The 16,309-nt window shown below is 57.5% G+C and overlaps 1 protein-coding gene across 1 annotated transcript in view; it reads left to right on the forward strand.

Moving 5' to 3' along the window:
* Positions 1-4,862: 4,862 nt before the first annotated feature.
* Positions 4,863-16,309, forward strand: part of CDC42BPB (CDC42 binding protein kinase beta) — a 74,074-nt gene continuing 62,627 nt past the window's right edge. The window contains exon 1 of the mRNA XM_084896498.1: positions 4,863-5,420. Within this exon, the coding sequence (XP_084752624.1) occupies positions 5,246-5,420 (175 nt within the window). The 5' untranslated portion in view covers positions 4,863-5,245. The remainder of the gene's footprint in view (positions 5,421-16,309) is intronic.

Consider the following 16,309-nt stretch of genomic DNA (forward strand, 5'->3'; position numbering starts at 1 on the left):
AAAAAGGAGGAGGAGGAGGAGGAAGAAGGAGGAGGAAGGAGGAGGAGGAGGAAAAAGGAGGAGGAGGAGGAGGAAGAAGGAGGAGGAAGGAGGAGGAGGAGGAGGAGGAAGGAGGAGGAGGAGAGGAGGAAGGAGGAGGCAGAGGAGGAGGAAGGAGGAGGGGGAGGAGGAAAAAGGAGGAGGAGGAGGAGGAGGAGGAGGAAGAAGAGGAGGAGGAGGAGGAGGAGGAGGAGGAGGGGACCGGGCGGGGCCTGGCCCCTCAGGCGGTGGGAGTGGGGGTGAAGGGAGCCCCGCTTCCCCTCGGACCTGGGGCTGGAGCCTGTCTCTCCGTCTGTGTCTCCGGGTCGTTGCGCCCCCTCCCCCCCCTGGGCGGGGGTTCCGGGGTGCACGAGCCAGAGGAGGCCCTGGGGACCCCCTTAGCCCGCCGCCACCGCGGCTTCCGGCCGGCACAGCCGGGGAAACTGAGGCTCAGAGGGAGGGGTGGGTCCGAGACCGGAGGCGGAGCTGCGGGGACCCACACGGCTCACCGGGGAGGGCTGCTCCCCGTGTCCCAGGCCGCGCCCCCGCGCCCGGAGCTCCCGGGGGCCGGGAGGACGGGGTCCGGGCCGGGGAGGACGGGGGCCGGGGGGATCGGGAGGACGGGGCCCGGGGGGGCGGGAGGACGGGGTCCGGGGGGCCGGGAGGACGGGGTCCGGGCCGGGAGGACGGGGGGGCCGGGAGGACGGGGCCCGGGGGGCCGGGAGGACGGGGTCCGGGGGGCCGGGAGGACGGGGTCCGGGCCGGGAGGACGGGGGGGCCGGGAGGACGGGGTCCGGGGGGGCCGGGAGGACGGGGGCCGGGAGGACGGGGTCCGGGGGGGCCGGGAGGACGGGGTCCGGGGGGGCCGGGAGGACGGGGTCCGGGGGGGCAGGGAGAACGGGGTCCGGGGGGGCCGGGAGGACGGGGGCCGGGGGGGCAGGGAGAACGGGGTCCGGGGGGGCCGGGAGGACGGGGGCCGGGGCCGGGAGGACGGGGTCCGGGGGGGCCGGGAGGACGGGGGCCGGGAGGACGGGGTCCGGGGGGGCCGGGAGGACGGGGTCCGGGGGGGCAGGGAGAACGGGGTCCGGGGGGGCCGGAGGACGGGGTCCGGGGCCGGGAGGACGGGGGTCCGGGGGGGCCGGGAGGACGGGGGCCGGGCCGGGAGGACGGGGGCCGGGAGGACGGGGTCGGGCTGGGCGGGCTGGGCGGCCCCTCGGGGACTGAGGCCGGGTAATGGGGGAATGGGGGGAAGGGCGGAAGGGGGGTGCTTGGTTCCGGCTGAGGGGCCGGTGGCGGATCGGGGACCGGGGGACCGGGCCGTGCGGGGGAGCGCGGGGCCCCCCAGAGGCGGGGCTGGGACCGGGCGGACCGGCGGCGGGGCAGCGGGGGGGGGGGGGGGGGCGGTGCCTCGCCGCCAGGTCGCCCCCCCCCCCCCCGCCCGCTCCCGGGAGGACGGAAGGCTTCTGAGCGGGACTGTGCTCAGAGCCGGCCTTCAGGAAGGTGCCCCCGGCGCCGCGGAGGGTGGGAGCCTGCGGGTGCTGCAGGAAGGTGGGGCAGATCCTGGGGGTGAGGAGGGCAGGGGCCGGGGTGCACAGGCTGGTGACGGCACTGTCCCCTCCAGCACCACTGCCTGTCACCCTCCCTGAGCCCGCAGGTGAGGCCTGTGTGACGGCAGGCTGGGCCTCAGGCTCTGCCCCGGGGTCTCCATCTCCCGTCCAGGCGAGGAGCGGGGCCCAGCTAGGCCAGCGCTCGCGCCAGCCCACAGGGCATTCTCCTGGGCATTCGCTGGGCGCCGCGGGCTCACGCTGCGGCAGTGGCGTGGTCCCTGCAGGCACACACTGGGGAGGCAGGGCAGAGCTTTCCCAGGGGGCAGGGAGGAGGAGCGGGACCTGCCTCCCGGCCCTCTGCCTCCTTCCTCCTCGCACACACCAAGTGTCCCGCCCGGCGGGCACTGCTGTGCTGCCACCTCCAGCCCTCCGCTGTCAGCTGGGGCGCGAGGAGGAAGAGAAACACCCTCAGGAAGAGCTGTGGCCCGAGCGCCAGGCGGCAGGCAACCTCAGGAGCACCGCCAGGGCCACTGCAGCCGCAGCGAGGACCAGGTCTGGCCTGGCAGGCCGGCGCAGCCTCTGCCGCCACTCCTGAGGCCAAGCCCCCCCCCCCCCCCCCACCTTCGGGACTGGCCGCCTCTGTCCCCTCTTGCCTGCGGGTTTCCTACCTGGAGAGGGACTGCCTGGCCTCCTCTTGCCCACGTCTCAGCTACAGCACCCCTCCCCCAGAGGCAGGCACTCTCCCTCGCCAGCACATGGCCGCCTTCCTCGCAGCCCTCGTGGCTCTGCAGTTCTCTCTTCTCACACTGCGGTCTGCGGTCTGCCCCTGCCTGGATGGATGCTCGGTGTCTGTCTTGGCCTCGGCCCGGGCACCTAGAACAGGGCTGACAGCAGCAGCCTTCAGCGCTTCGGGCTGGCTGAATGAGTGCACCCACATCACTTCTTTTAAAAAATATATATATTTTATTGATTTTTTACAGAGAGGGAGAGGGATAGAAAGTTAGAAACATCGATGAGAGAGAAACATCGATCAGCTGCCTCCTGCACACCCCCTACTGGGGATGTGCCTGCAACCAAGGTTCATGCCCTTGACCGGAATTGAACCCGGGTCCCTTAAGTCCACAGGCCGATGCTCTATCCACTGAGCCAAACCGCTAGGGCCACATCACTTCATGCAATTCCATATGATAGATGTATAATTATCTGTGTCTACTGATGGGTGTTCACATTTTCATTAAATAGATTTTTATTGATTTCAGAGAGGAAGGGAGAGAGGGAGAGAGATAGAAACATGAGTGATGAGAGAAACATCATTGATTGGCTGCCTCCTGATGTCCCGTACTGGGGATCGAGCCTGTGACCTCCTGGTTCATGGTCAGCACTCACCCACTGAGCCACGCCGGCTGGGTGGTTTTCATCATTTTATTTTTTTGTTTTGTTTTTTAATAAAATGAGACAGTTAGGTAACCCAGTTTGCATAACTGACAGATGCTAAAGTCAAAATTTGACCCCCAGTGTCCACTGTTCACTACATTCTATTAGAAGTTTCTTCCTGGTGCATTCTGTGTTGTATACTACTGAAATAGCAAAATGTTCAGGTGTTCTTTCCTTTACATCTTTTCTATGACATTTATATATTGTTAGAGAACACTCTATGTTTCCTTATTTGCAAATTTCCTGTGGAGGCTTCCTTGAAGTTCGAGTATTAAAAAAGTACTGTCACCCAGGCTCAAAGCTCTCCAGTGAATTCCTATTGCATTTCAATATCAGTTTTCATTATTTTAATTGCAAATAACCCAGTAATGATTATTATTGTACATACTAGAGGCCTGGTGCATGGATTAGTGCACCGGTGGGGTCCCTCAGCCTGGCCTGTGGGGATCAGGTCAAAACCGGCTCTCTGACATCCCCAAGGGGTCCAGGATTGCAAGAGGGTGCAGGCCACACCAAGGAACCCCACTGGTGCATGAATCCAGGCCTCCAGTATGTATACAAGATCTTTGGTTAATCTCTTCCCACCCTCCCCCTCTTCCCTTCCCACTGAGATTCATCAGTCTGTTCCATGTTCCCATGCCTGTGGTTTCTGCTGCTACATTGAAGTCTACCCCCTGGTGGTCAGTGTGTGTCATAGCTACTGGCCGGTCACTTAGGCTTTTATATACATGGTCACCATTAGAGTCCCGCAGGGGCACGTGGGAACAGGGCAATGGAGAGCATGAAAAGTGGGCAGGGGCTGGGGCAGGGAAGGGATGGGGAGCTCCCAAGGCTTAGCACGTGGCCCCGATCTGGAGGAGCAGTGGGCTGTGAGGGCGACAGCCAGGAAAAACAGACGGTGCTGAGCAAAGTGAGAGTGGCTGGAGGGGAGCGTCCAAGGCGGAGGGTGTGGCAGGTGCCACGGCCCTGGGGCAGGAGGCGACAGGAACAGCCCAGGAGGCCTGTGGAACCGGAGTCTGACACGGAAGAGGGCGAGCAGCCCCGCGAAACCACAGCCCAACCCAACTCTCCTTTTCCTGCGGCCCCGGAGTCCCCCCCTCGCCCTTTCCCAGCCAAGACGCCACAGAGGCAGCCCTGTTCTCACTGCCGTCTCCGTGGCTTTCTTTCCGCCTTCAGTCTTCAGCCCTTCACCTGCCGCCTCCTGGGCTCCATCCCGTAGCCGCCCGGCCCCGTCTGCAGCCCTCCCTTCCCCGGGCCAGGGGTCCACAGCCCGGCACCCCCGCTCCAGCCGTCACCCACCCCAGGGCCGGGGCGATCGCGCGCGAGTTCCCGGCGGCCCTCCTCTCCCGTGGCCCACACCGGGCCTGGCAGGGCGGGGATGCCATCGCCTCCTCCCCGTCACCCCAACGAGCCAGCGACCGCGGGGACCGAGGCTGGAGACCCGCGGCCGGCGCTTCCCACCAAGCTGCCTCCCCGGGACGCCGCCTGCGGGAGCGATGCGGGGGCAGCGGAACTGGGCGCTGTCCGGGCCTCGGTCTCCCGTCCGTCACCTCCGAGGCGGGCCGGCGTGGCCAGGGCCGCTCCGAGCTCGGCATCCCGCCGCCGAGGCGTCTGCGGGGCCCAGCGGCCCAGGGCCGCCCCCGCGTGCGCACGCGCCGGCGCCGCAATCTCGGCGGCGCAGTGGCCCCGCTCGCCCCGCCCCGCCTTCCCGGCATCCCGCCTCCTACGGCGAGCGGCGAGGCCCTTCCCGCGGGAGCCGGGCCGGGAGCGGCGGGGGCGGGGCGGCGCGCTGAGGTCAGCGCGGCGACGGCCGGCCCCCGCGGTTGGCTGCGCCGCTGGCCGCGCCCTGGTTGGCTGCGGCCGCGGGCTGGGCGCCGGGTCGGGGCTGGGTCGCTGGGGCGCCGGCCGGGCTTGCGCAGCGCTCGGTCCGCGTCGCTCCGGGCGGCGGGAGGGCGCGGCCGCGGGCGGGGCTGAGGGCCGCGGGCGGGGCGGGCCGCGCCGGGCGGAGAGGGCGGCGGCGCCGAGGGGAGGAGACCGGCCCATGGACCCGCGGGGCCCGGCGCCCCAGACGCTTCGCCGCCGGGACCGAGCCCAAGATGTCGGCCTAGGCCGGGGCGCGACGACGCGCACGGGGCGGCGACGAGGCGCCGCCGGGGCTCGCGGCCGCCGGGTCCCCGAGGGCTCGCCCTGACGGGCCGCCGCGCGGGGCGGCGGGAGCGGGCGCGGGGAGCGGGCCGCGCGGCACCATGTCGGCCAAGGTGCGGCTCAAGAAGCTGGAGCAGCTGCTCCTCGACGGGCCGTGGCGCCACGAGAGCGCGCTGAGCGTGGAGACGCTGCTGGACGTGCTGGTCTGCCTGTACACCGAGTGCAGCCACTCGGCCCTGCGCCGCGACAAGTACGTGGCCGAGTTCCTCGAGTGGGGTAAGTGCCCGGGCCGCGGCCCCGCGCCCTGCCCGCGCCCTCCCACCTGCCGCCGCCCCGCGGCCCCCGCGGCCCCCGCGCGGCTCCCGGTCCCTTCCTGCGCTCCTCGGCCCTCGCTCATCCGCGTTCGGCCGTCCCGCCCCCTCATCCTGCCCCCGGGAGCCACATCCTCCGTCCCTCCCCCACCCTGGCCCGGCCATCGCCCCTGCCGCTTCCTAGATCCACCCCGGAGTCTGGATATCATTTCCTGCAGCTCTGCCTGGATATCCGCCCCCGCCCCCGCGCCGGGGTCCGGCCCGGCGGCCACTGCCTCCCCCTCCGCCCTGGCCCCCGCCCGCGGGCCTCTCCTCGGTGACAGCCGGCCCGCTGCCCCTCCGCTGCCGCCGCCGCCGCCGCGGATGGCGAGGCGGAGAGCCCGGTCTGCACACCGCGCGGAGCAGATCGATTCGTTCCTCTGATTGTGCCAGACCCTCGCCGTGTCTTAGGGGGTAGCTGGAATGCCAGGATGTGGGGGTCACTCAGCTTTCTTCATCTGACGCTTGCATGCCTTCATTCATGGTTCTAGGATGCGGTAGCCGTCGGCCCCCTGAGCTGTTAGCTTTATTGGGGCGTACATTTCCCTAGAAGCCGGAAGGCAGTGAATCCCTTTCGCTTCCCCTTCTGCTAACGGGGCGTCTTGTCCAGACCCTCAGGCTCGCCTAGAAGAGCTGGTGGACGACCCGGCCCGGGCCGCACCCAGAAGCCTGTCCCCGGGTCATTGGTGTCAGCGGCTCGGTCGATGTGCGCACCAGTAATTCCTAATCTAATCTCCGATCAGGCTGCTGTTTACATGAGGAAACAAGGGCATGTAATAAGGCCTCTGCCCTGCCAGAACGGTAACCGGAATTGGAATTGTGTGCACAAGTTAAAGCTCAAGGGCCGTGTTCTTTCCAGGCCTGCGCGGGTTTGCTCCTGAGGGAGATGCTGGCCTGGCGCCCTGTGAGAGCAGCCCCTCAGCCGCCTGTCACGCTGTGTTTCGGGGACCCGGCCGTGGTCACATGCAGTCTGAGGGAAAGGGGGTGCTCACTCTCGGGGGTCCTTTAGCAGCGACCTGGTTTCCAGCGGAGTGACTGACCGGCTCACAGCTAATGTGGCAGTGAGGTCTTCGGTGCCGGCCACGTCTCAGCCTTCGGAGCATTGTATCGGCCACTCCTTTCTGAGCGTGTCATCTCGAAAGCCAGTTCCACATCAGGTTCAACCCAGCACAGCCTGTGAGTAAGAGGATGATTGGGAGGAGGAAGTGGAGGAAGGTTTAGCCGGTGAGGTGTGGACACGCTGGCCTGTGGCCCGGAGACCGGGCTGTGCCTGGACGGGGTTTGTCCCTGTGGAGCAGTGGTTGGTGCAGGCCCCTCACCACCAGGCAGTCAGCCCCTCTGGAGCGTGGGCTTCCCGGAGGAGGCTCTCCCCGCACGTGGAGGTCTTCCTCTGGGAGGTTTGACCTTTGCAGATCTAAACAGATGTGTGCTATGAAGGTGGAAATACTTTCAAAATTGTATTCCGGCCCTTTGAGAGTTATAACTATACTAGAGGACCGGCGCCCAAAATTAGTGCCCTGCCCTGGGGGTGGGGGGTCCCCTCAGCCCAGCCTGTGCCCTCTCACAGTCAGGAGCCCTCCAGGGATGTCCTACTGACAGCTTAGGCCCGCTCCCCGCACTGCTGTGCTCTGCTGAGTGGCGTTGAGCATCTGACCTCTGGTAGTCAGTGTGCATCATAGCAACTGGTCATTCTGCTGTTCAGTCAATTTGCATATTAATCTTTTATTATATAGGATTATTATAAAAAGGCTAATATGCTAAGTGTCCCTCCACCCATCTGACCGGATCTATGATGTGTACTGACCACCAGGGGGCAGACGCTTAATGCAGGAGTTGTCAAGCTGCAATGACTTGGCAGCGGCGGTTCCTGGTTGACACACCTTGAAACCGGAGAGGAAGGAGCCTGATTCCCCTTGGGGCCACGTGATTCCACCTTTGGCCGTGGGCTATGTTGTTGCTGGGGCATTGTGGGCAATTATTGCACATTTGGGTTTGCATTTCACACCCTGTATGATGGCAACTTTGTAGAGTGCCCTCTCACACTCTGGGACCCCACGGGGAAAGTCGAGAGTCAGTTTCAGCCCGATCTCCACAGGCCAGGCTGAGGGACCCCACCTGCGGAGGGACCCGCCCACTCTGCAGACGCTGGGGAGGGGTCTCGGGAGGTTGGCTCCAGGCTGTGTCCAGCCCATCTCACCCAGGCCCGCCTCGCCAGCCACCTTCTAATTAATTTCCTTTGAGTGTGCAGGGATCCATGCACCAGGTCACTAGTTACTAATAAATTATATTGTCCTAAGAACTTAATTCACACGGAAGTGTAAACTTGAAGTTACACAGAGAAAGAATGGGCTTAAATGTAAGGTGGCATTTTAATGAAATACATTTTATGAATAGTACTATAGAAAAATATATTAAAATATATTTTATGAATAGTACTTAGCATATGTTAACATATGCGCCACTGTAACTGCGGTGGTGTGTTAGTAGTACAACATGCGTGCAGTCCTTATTTATTGTTACTTGGGATGCCTGGTGATTGAGATTGGGAGGCAAAGAGTGGTCTTTTTAACAGAGTCTTTGTGGAGCATTGCCAGGCACCTAACTCCCTCTGCTCAGGAGGCTACTGCAGGCTGTCAGCCTGTGGATGGTGGAGTTTTTGGAGTCACATTCTGTGTGGTGTTTGAAACCTTGGCTGGGTTGTGGCCTGTCATGCAGAGGCCAATCCTTTCCCACCTTCCAAATCTTGCTAGTTGTCAAAGGACAATTATGTGGAATTCTAATGAAGAAAAATAGCTGATTCAGCTCTGACTTGGAGACTTACTAGGAAATCTTTGGGGAAATCTGGAAAGTATCTATACTAATAAAATGGTAATATACTAATTAGACTGGATAGACCGGACGTCTTCTGGATGTCCTTTTGGACAAAGCCACAGTAGTGGGGGCTGAGGCAGAGGTGGTTAGAGGCAATCAGGCCAGCAGGGGAGAGCAGTTAGGGGTGATCAGGCCAGCAGGGGAGAGCAGTTAGGGGTGATCAGGCAGGCAGGCAGAGATGGTTAGGGGCAATCAGGCAGGCAGGGGGACAGGGGCATCAAGCAGGCAGGCAGAGTGGTGAGGGGCCAGTGGTCTCAGATTGTGACCAGGCCAGCCGACGGACATCCCCCGAGGGGTCCCCGATTGGTGCAGGCCGGGCTGAGGGGCCTCCCTCTGCATGAATTTCGTGCACTGGGCCTCTAGTAGTTATGAAGTTGTTACTTTTTAAATGAAGACCGCCTCTGCTCTTGTTTTATTTCCAGTGTTGCATGGGGAGAGTCGTCCTGGCTTCGTTGCAGGTTTTGTCTGTGGTTTTCCTTTCATTGTGTTTTTAGTTCCATTAGTTTCCTCTGTTAAATCACGGGCCTTAATTAAATTAAAAGTTGGAACTGTCCTGCTTTGCATGTGTATTTTTAAGCTATTTCTAATGCGTATTTGATAGTGTTTGAAGCAGAGCCACGAGACACTGCCATTTCAGCACATGAACAGCAACAAATAGGGACAGCTACAATGAGGGTTCTTTCCTCTCTGTCATACAGAGGTGCTTTTGCAGTGTTACATGCAACCCCACGTAAACACCATGGCCAGTGTTACACGGGTGGAGCTGCTGTTTGCACTGGATGGACCGCAGCGGCCTCCGCACTGGTCCCGCTGCCCGTAGCCGGGGCGGTTTAGGGCGCGCAGCTGGCCAGGCACCGGGGGGAGGCCGGCCTGGTCCAGGGCACCTCCTCCTCCTGACGTACTTCCTCTGTGAGGAATTGTAAATGCTTTCCCATTCTGATTGCAGCAGTGCCTTCTCAGAGCTCTCCTCTCTGGTGTGGAGTTGGGGGTCTGTCACTGTGGGGACGGGTGCTCAGCACTAGGTGTGAGTGGGATGACTAGCAAGTCAGGGAATCCAGGCTTCACAGATGGAGCTGAGCATCCCAAGGTTCATTCTAATCTGAGCGGTCTCTCCAGCGAGGCCGGTTGCATAATGGGAATGCTTTTTTTTTTTTTTTTTTTTTTTACAACTTTTTAAAATCTTTACCTAAAGATATGCTTTTTATTGATGAGAGATAGATAAAGAGAGAGACAGACAGACAGACAGACATTGTGCGAGAGAGAAATATCAATTGGTTGCCCCCATAAACACCCGACCAGGAATCAAACTCATGACCTTTCAGTGCACTGGACAGTGTTCCAACCACCTCAGCTACACTGGCCAGGGCAGGACACTCTTTTAGGTCCAGATTTGAGAGGCAGCCTTTTGAATAGTAAGATGTAAATTGTAGGGGAAAGTTGGGATTGCATATCAGAGGTCAGGCTAGGGCAGCTTAGGCTTTATTACAGCTGTGTAAACGCACAGCGGGGAGCACATGCGTGAGGACAACGGAAGCCGCCTGACGTCACCACGCGCTTTCCCCTTCTCATGCCCCCCACGGACAGACCTGGAGGGTCTGCTCCGCCCAGACTTCCCTCCAGTACGTACGTTGGAGGGATTGTTGTCACTTTAGGGCCCGCCAGGTGAGCAGCCTGAAGAGCTGACGTGCTCAGCGAAGGGCTCCGGCACAGTGACGCGTGCGGTACGACCCGCACCCCGCGCTGCTGGCTGCCCGGCCACTGCCCCTCCGCTGCAGCCCGTCCTCAGAGGTCCCCCGTCTGCTGGCGGCCGTGACGACCGTGACACATGAGCAAACAGGACTGGTAATTCCAAACTACATGAAGTTCGGCCAGACTATTGAGTGCTTTTCTCAGTAAAGAGGCAAAGAGTGTCTGTTGAGACTAATAAATAAGGATCTTGCTGGAAGAGACCAAATATGGATTTTTTAGCCTTTTTAAAGATCAAAGCGGGATTAAATAAAATTAAAGGAAATATAGAAATAATTGAGAAAAGCAGCAATCACATCACCCTAACTCCCATAACACAGCGCTGTTTAGTCCGTCCCCAGTTTAATTTGGATTCTTAGATTCCTAGTGTGTTCCAGAACGACAGTATGTTAAAGTTATCTTAAATGTGTGTGAAACTGGATTGAGAGGAAAATGCACATTCCTTAGATGTAAAATCCCAAGTGTTTTGACAATGTGAAATATATTTATATTTAAAATCTACAGAGGAACAACTTTTTAAAAAGATACTGGGGGGATCAGTGGGGGAAAAGGAGACATATATAACACTTTAAACAAAAAACAGATACTGCCTATGAAATAAAAGTTACGCTCTACACAGTGATTTTAGACCATTTGTGTATTAGGTTTTGACTGGTAGGTAAATTTTATTGACTGCCAGATGCTGGCAACAGAATTGTTTTTAGAATAAAGCTTTGCCAAAAAGGATATTTATATAATGGAAGACTTTTAGATTTTGTTATCCTTAGGAAAAAAATAGAAATTCAAAAAGAAATTTAAATTGAATTAAAAAAAACCTTAAAAATTGATTGGTTGGTTTTAGAGAGGGGGAGAGGGGGGAGGGAGGAGGGGGGGGGGCATTGATTTGTTCCATTTTCTGTGCATTCTTTGGTTGATTCTTACATGTACTCTGACTAGGGGTAGAACCCGCCATCTTGGCACATCAGGATGACACTCTGAACCACAGGCCAGGGCTCATGAATTTCCGTTGAATTTATCCTGTTTTAAAGCTTCTAGGAGAATGTGGAACTTAATTTTTCTTAGGTGATTGGAACACTGTCGGGATGGTGATGGTCTCTCTAGCCTCCGAAGTTGAGAGGCAGGTGTGTGAAAACTTAGGCGTTTAGTGGTGAATGTCTGCCCTCTGCCCGCCCCCGCTCTCCCTTGGGTAAACTCAGACTCTGGCCATGTCCCTGAATCATTCCTTCGCAAGCAGCCCCTAGCCAGGGTCCTTTTCTCCACGATCATGGTCAGCCTGGGCTTCGCTGGCACCTGCTTTGAAATACCTCTGATTTATTTTAGCCTTTTCTTTTCATTTCCATGATCGCTGGCCTAGGTGAAGCTCAAGCCCCAGGCCTAAAGGAACGCTTTCCTCACGTACAGATTTATTTATTTTTATTTTATTTTATTTAAAATATATATATATTTTATTTATTTTTTTACAGAGAGGAAGGGAGAGGGAGAAAGAGTTAGAAACATCGATGAGAGAGAAACTGATCAGCTGCCTCCTGCACACCCCCTACTGGGGATGTCCCCGCAACCAAGGTACATGCCCTTGACCGGAATCGAACCTGGGATCCTTGAGTCTGCAGGCCAGTGCTCTATCCACTGAGCCATACCTGTTAGGGCTCTCACTCGCAGATTTAAATGCCTCTGCCAGGGCTGTCTTCAACACTGCTTCAATGTCATCACCTCCCCCTTTCAAAAACCTTCACAGTGACTTCCTATTCTGCTGCTTTTCACCCCTTTCCCCACAACCTGTGCCCCAGACACACATCCCTTCCTCTCTCCTTTTTTCCAAACACAAGGTTATAGAACGATTTTGGTTTAAACTGATACTCATTGCTTACGTTGCTGTCATTAGGTGGACTTAGGAAAGACGGGGCGGTGGGGGGGGTGTTTTATGGGAATGAGTCCTTTCCCTTTGGCTGGATGCCACTGCACCGCCGTGAGTGTGGTCCCGGTGTTTCGATGGGACCCCAGGCAGCCTGGCCCCGAGTGGTTCTCGCTTTCCTTTCCACCGTGCAGAGCCTGCCGTCTTCATGGCCTGCCCACTTGCTCTCTAAGCCGCTGCTTAGCCAGCCGTCCGTCCGTCCGGAGACTGGCTTCTTTCCCACGGGGACCGGTGTGTCTTTGTTCAAGTCCCCTGTCTGAAGTTCATGTCTTCCGCCTGTGGGTGGCGTGTGTCTTCAGTGGTTTCCTGAGAGCGTTCATCAGAGGTAAACTGAGACCTGGCCGGTCTCAATGCCTCTCCTCACTCACCTGGAGGACAGTGTGCCTGAGGATTGAGTCCCGGGGAGAAGCCAGTTTTCCTCACAAAGTTGGAAGCAGCGCCCCACTGCTGTCTGCCCCCAGCCTTGGTCATGAGAAGCCTGAGACCTGTGACCCCCGAGCCTCACCCTGAAGCTCCCGGGCCGTCTGCTTGTCCCCGTGCTCCTGGTGGGTGGCGGGTATTGGGCGGGGACACTGGGGTCCTTTAAATTTGGGAAACTTTTCTGATTATTACTTGATAATCACTTCTCTGATTTCTCCATTCTAGCCTTCTTGATCTCCTGTTATTCAGATGTTGGACCTTCTAGCGTGTCCTGCTAATTTCCTTTTCGCCTACTCTCCTCCATTCGTTATGTTTTTGTTTTGATTTTTCCGGGAGAGGCCTCAACTTTATCTTCCAGTTCTTACATTGAGTTTTTATTTCTGCCATCATGTTTCACTTCTAAGTGCTTTTGTCCTCATTCTTTTTTTCTTTTCAATGTTTTAATTGATTTTAGAGAGAGGGAGAGAGATAGAAGCATCAAAGAGAGAAAAACGTGAACATGGATGGCTGCCTCTTACATGTCTCCTACTGGAGGTCACTCCCGTACCGGCTGTGCCCTGACCCCGTGACCTCCGGTGCCTGGGCAGCACTGCACCCGCGTCACACTGCTCAGGCTCTTTCTGTTCCATCCGCTTTGTTTCATGAAGGCAGTGCCTTTTCTGGACATTTCTCCTGGTTGATGATTTGTTATGGATTAATGAGCACACAGTTATACTTTATAGACAATTTCTGCTTCCTGTGTTGTCACTGTTCTTCCGAGTCCTTTTCTCCTCTTTTCCACGCTGGCCTTTGTCTTGGATGTCAGAAGCCTTTGTCCAAATGTCTGGTGACTGTCGGCTGTGTTTCATGATCATGAGTGGGCTGATTGGACGTTCTTGGTGCGTGGACAGGTGTTAAATGTTGTCTCACCCCGAGGAGACAGGATGGGACCTTGCCAGTTTGAGGGGCGAGCACCAGAAGTTGTAAAGCACTTCTTCGTCTTGGGCTCGTCAGTCTCCCCAGAGAGGCTTCTCTCTCCGGCCTGGGTGCTGAGTGGTAGTGTGGTCCGCCAGCGGCCAGCTTCCTGGGAGGGGGGGTGTGATGTGGAGGGCGAGGGGGTGTGGGCACAGCGCTGCTGGGGGTGGGTGATGAGGGGGTGTGGGCACAGCGCTGCTGGGGGTGGGTGATGAGGGGGTGTGGGCACAGCGCTGCTGCAGGCTGGAGCTGTGCGTGCTTTCTGTCCGTCACTGTTGAGGCCCCAGAGGCCCCGGGCTGCCGCTGAGTCTGACATTGGCCCTGCCTCTCAGGCTGCTCACTTCCCGTTTCTAGCTTTGCCTCCCGCCGCTCAGAATTAAGTTGATATTTCTGGTTGCTGTCATCTGTCATCCACTCATTCAAGTCCTTTTTAAGGACTTCCAGGCTCTGCAGTGGCGAATGGACTCCAGAAAGGAGAGTTCAGCCGAGGAGAGCGACAGCAGAGCTCCCTGCTCGGGCTCGGGAACCCCCGGGCTCGGGAACGGGGGAGGGGTAGGGTGTGTGGTGTGTGTGTGTGTGTGTGTGTGTGTGTGTGTTCAGGAACCCGCGGGGCTCGGGAACGGAGGCTGCGTTTGGTGGGGTTCAGCGCGCAGAGCTCAGCTGGATGTTCTGATGCCACTTACCTGGGAGGTGCCCAGGGGTTTACCCCGTTTTCGTCGGTAACGTCCGAGCGTGGAGCTCCTAGGTCTGTGATTTGGACGTACCGCCCGTCCTGTGCTTGCTCGCTGGAAATGCCCTCCGCCAGGAGGAGGAGGACGTGGGATAGGGAGGGCGGCTTCTCCAGTGACGGCAGCACCCGAACGGGGGCCGGGAGGGAGGGCCAGGGTGTGAAGGAGGGGAGTGGCAGGCGGCTGCTCTGAAGGCGGATGAGGGGTGTCTGGAGGGTGCCTCCCGGTGGCTCCTGGGGGAGGCGGAGGTCTGCCTGGGCACGTGTGTGGGGTGTCGTGTGGGGCTGTGACGCAGGCGCTGCGTTGGGATCTTTATCTCCCTGAGGGGATGGGCGCTGACTCTGTAGCTCCATGCTTTGGGAGTGCGGGAGAATGGCCCGTTTAAAATAAAGCGGGGTCAGCAGTGCTCCTGCACTCAGTTTTCTAAAGACAGGCAGTGGAAGTGAAAGGCGAAGGGCCTTAACCGTGGCAGCGCACTGTGTCGAAGGCTGCTGCTCAGTTGTACGTTATCCCCGTTCCCCCATTTTGTTTAAAACTTTAAACCCGGCTGAGTTTGTTTTTTAACCTGTTCATTATTTTAACTTGAAATAGCATTTGTGTTTCTTCACTATTCAGAAAGATGTTGATTTCATGATTAATGTGTATGCAATAGTCTTTAACGAATAATTTTGCAGCTCTTCCACAAATGGGCTTATTTCTTACCTAACCCAGTGTTTAAAATTAGGTTGTTGAAATTTGACGTTTTGATAATCTTGTGAAATAATATGTTAAGATGATTATTGAACAAAAAAAAGTTGTCAGCAATATTTGAGAGAAACGTAAATTGAATTATACAGCTAATTGATTATTTTAATTAAAAAGGTTTCTTTGCCATTTTCTTTTTTTTTCTTTGCCATTTTCAATTACCAAATGGTTTCTACTATTTATTTACTTAATTTTGGTAATAGCTTTATTGAGACATAAGCCATATATAATTTACCTGTTTAAATTGTATAATTCGGTGGTTTTAGTGTATAGTTGTGAAACCACCTCCACTTTTTTTTTTTTTAATATACTTTATTGATTTTTTACAGAGAGGAAGGGAGAGAGAGCTAGAAACGTCGATGGGAGAGAAACATCGACCAGCTGCCTCCTGCACACCCCCTACCAGGGATGTGCCTGCAACCAATGTACATGCCCTTGACCGGATTCGAACCTGGGACCTTTCAGTCCGCAGACCAACACTCTACCCCTGAGCCAAACCGGTTTCGGCCACCTCCACTTTTAATTCCAGGACATTTCATCACCTCAGGAAAGCCCTGTACCCTTTAGCCATCACCCCAACGCCTTCCTCCCCAGCCCTCAGCGGCCACTAATCACCTTTTATATAGTTGCCTATTTTGGATATTTCCTGTAAATGAAATCATATAATACATGATCTTTTGTGCCTGGATTGTTTTCACTTAGCATAATGTTTTCAAGGATATATCTGTATTTCATTCCTTTTTATTGCAGGGCCCAGTGCATGAATTTGTGCACCTTGAAAGGAACTGTGGGTGGTGAGGCTGCAGTGGGCACAGGGGCGGGTTTCAGCCCATTCTCTGTACCCCACCAGCCCCTCCAACCGTGGCCCCCAGTGCCCTGTCTGCCGGCAGCCCGCTCCCACCACCACTGCTCCCATGTGCCGGTGGCACCGGCCCCACTTGCACCGGTGACGGCACAGAGCGATTGGGGCCCATTCCAGCAGCGGTGCCCGCGGGGCGGTGCCATCAGACTGCCAGCCCCGATTGCCCCTTAGGAACGGGGAGTGGAGAAGTCCTTAGGGCTGATTGGCGCTGGCCGCTGCTGCTTGCACCTGCTGATGGTGCCGAGTGATCTGGGCTGGCGCCGGGTGCTGGCGGTGGGTGCAAGCACCGGGGGGACTGTGGCATGTGGGAGCAAAGAATGTTCAGTAACCACTGGAGCCTCGCCCGATGGCAGCGACAGGCGTCCCGCCTTGGTCTGGCGTCCCTCTCACCTGCTCCACCACGTTCTGTGCTCTGCTGCCTGCTGCCAACACCTGCCGTGTTCTGTGCGTGCCCCCTGGTGGTCAGCACATGTCATAGCGACTGGTTGTCTGGTTGCTCTGCTATTCAGTCTATTTGCATATTAGCCTTTTATCCTAAAGAGTAATATTCTGTTATATGGGTAGTCCACATTTTGTTC

This window comes from Pipistrellus hanaki, assembly GCF_964339955.1.
Source record: "Pipistrellus hanaki genome assembly, chromosome: 1".
NCBI classification, from domain to species: domain Eukaryota; kingdom Metazoa; phylum Chordata; class Mammalia; order Chiroptera; family Vespertilionidae; genus Pipistrellus; species Pipistrellus hanaki.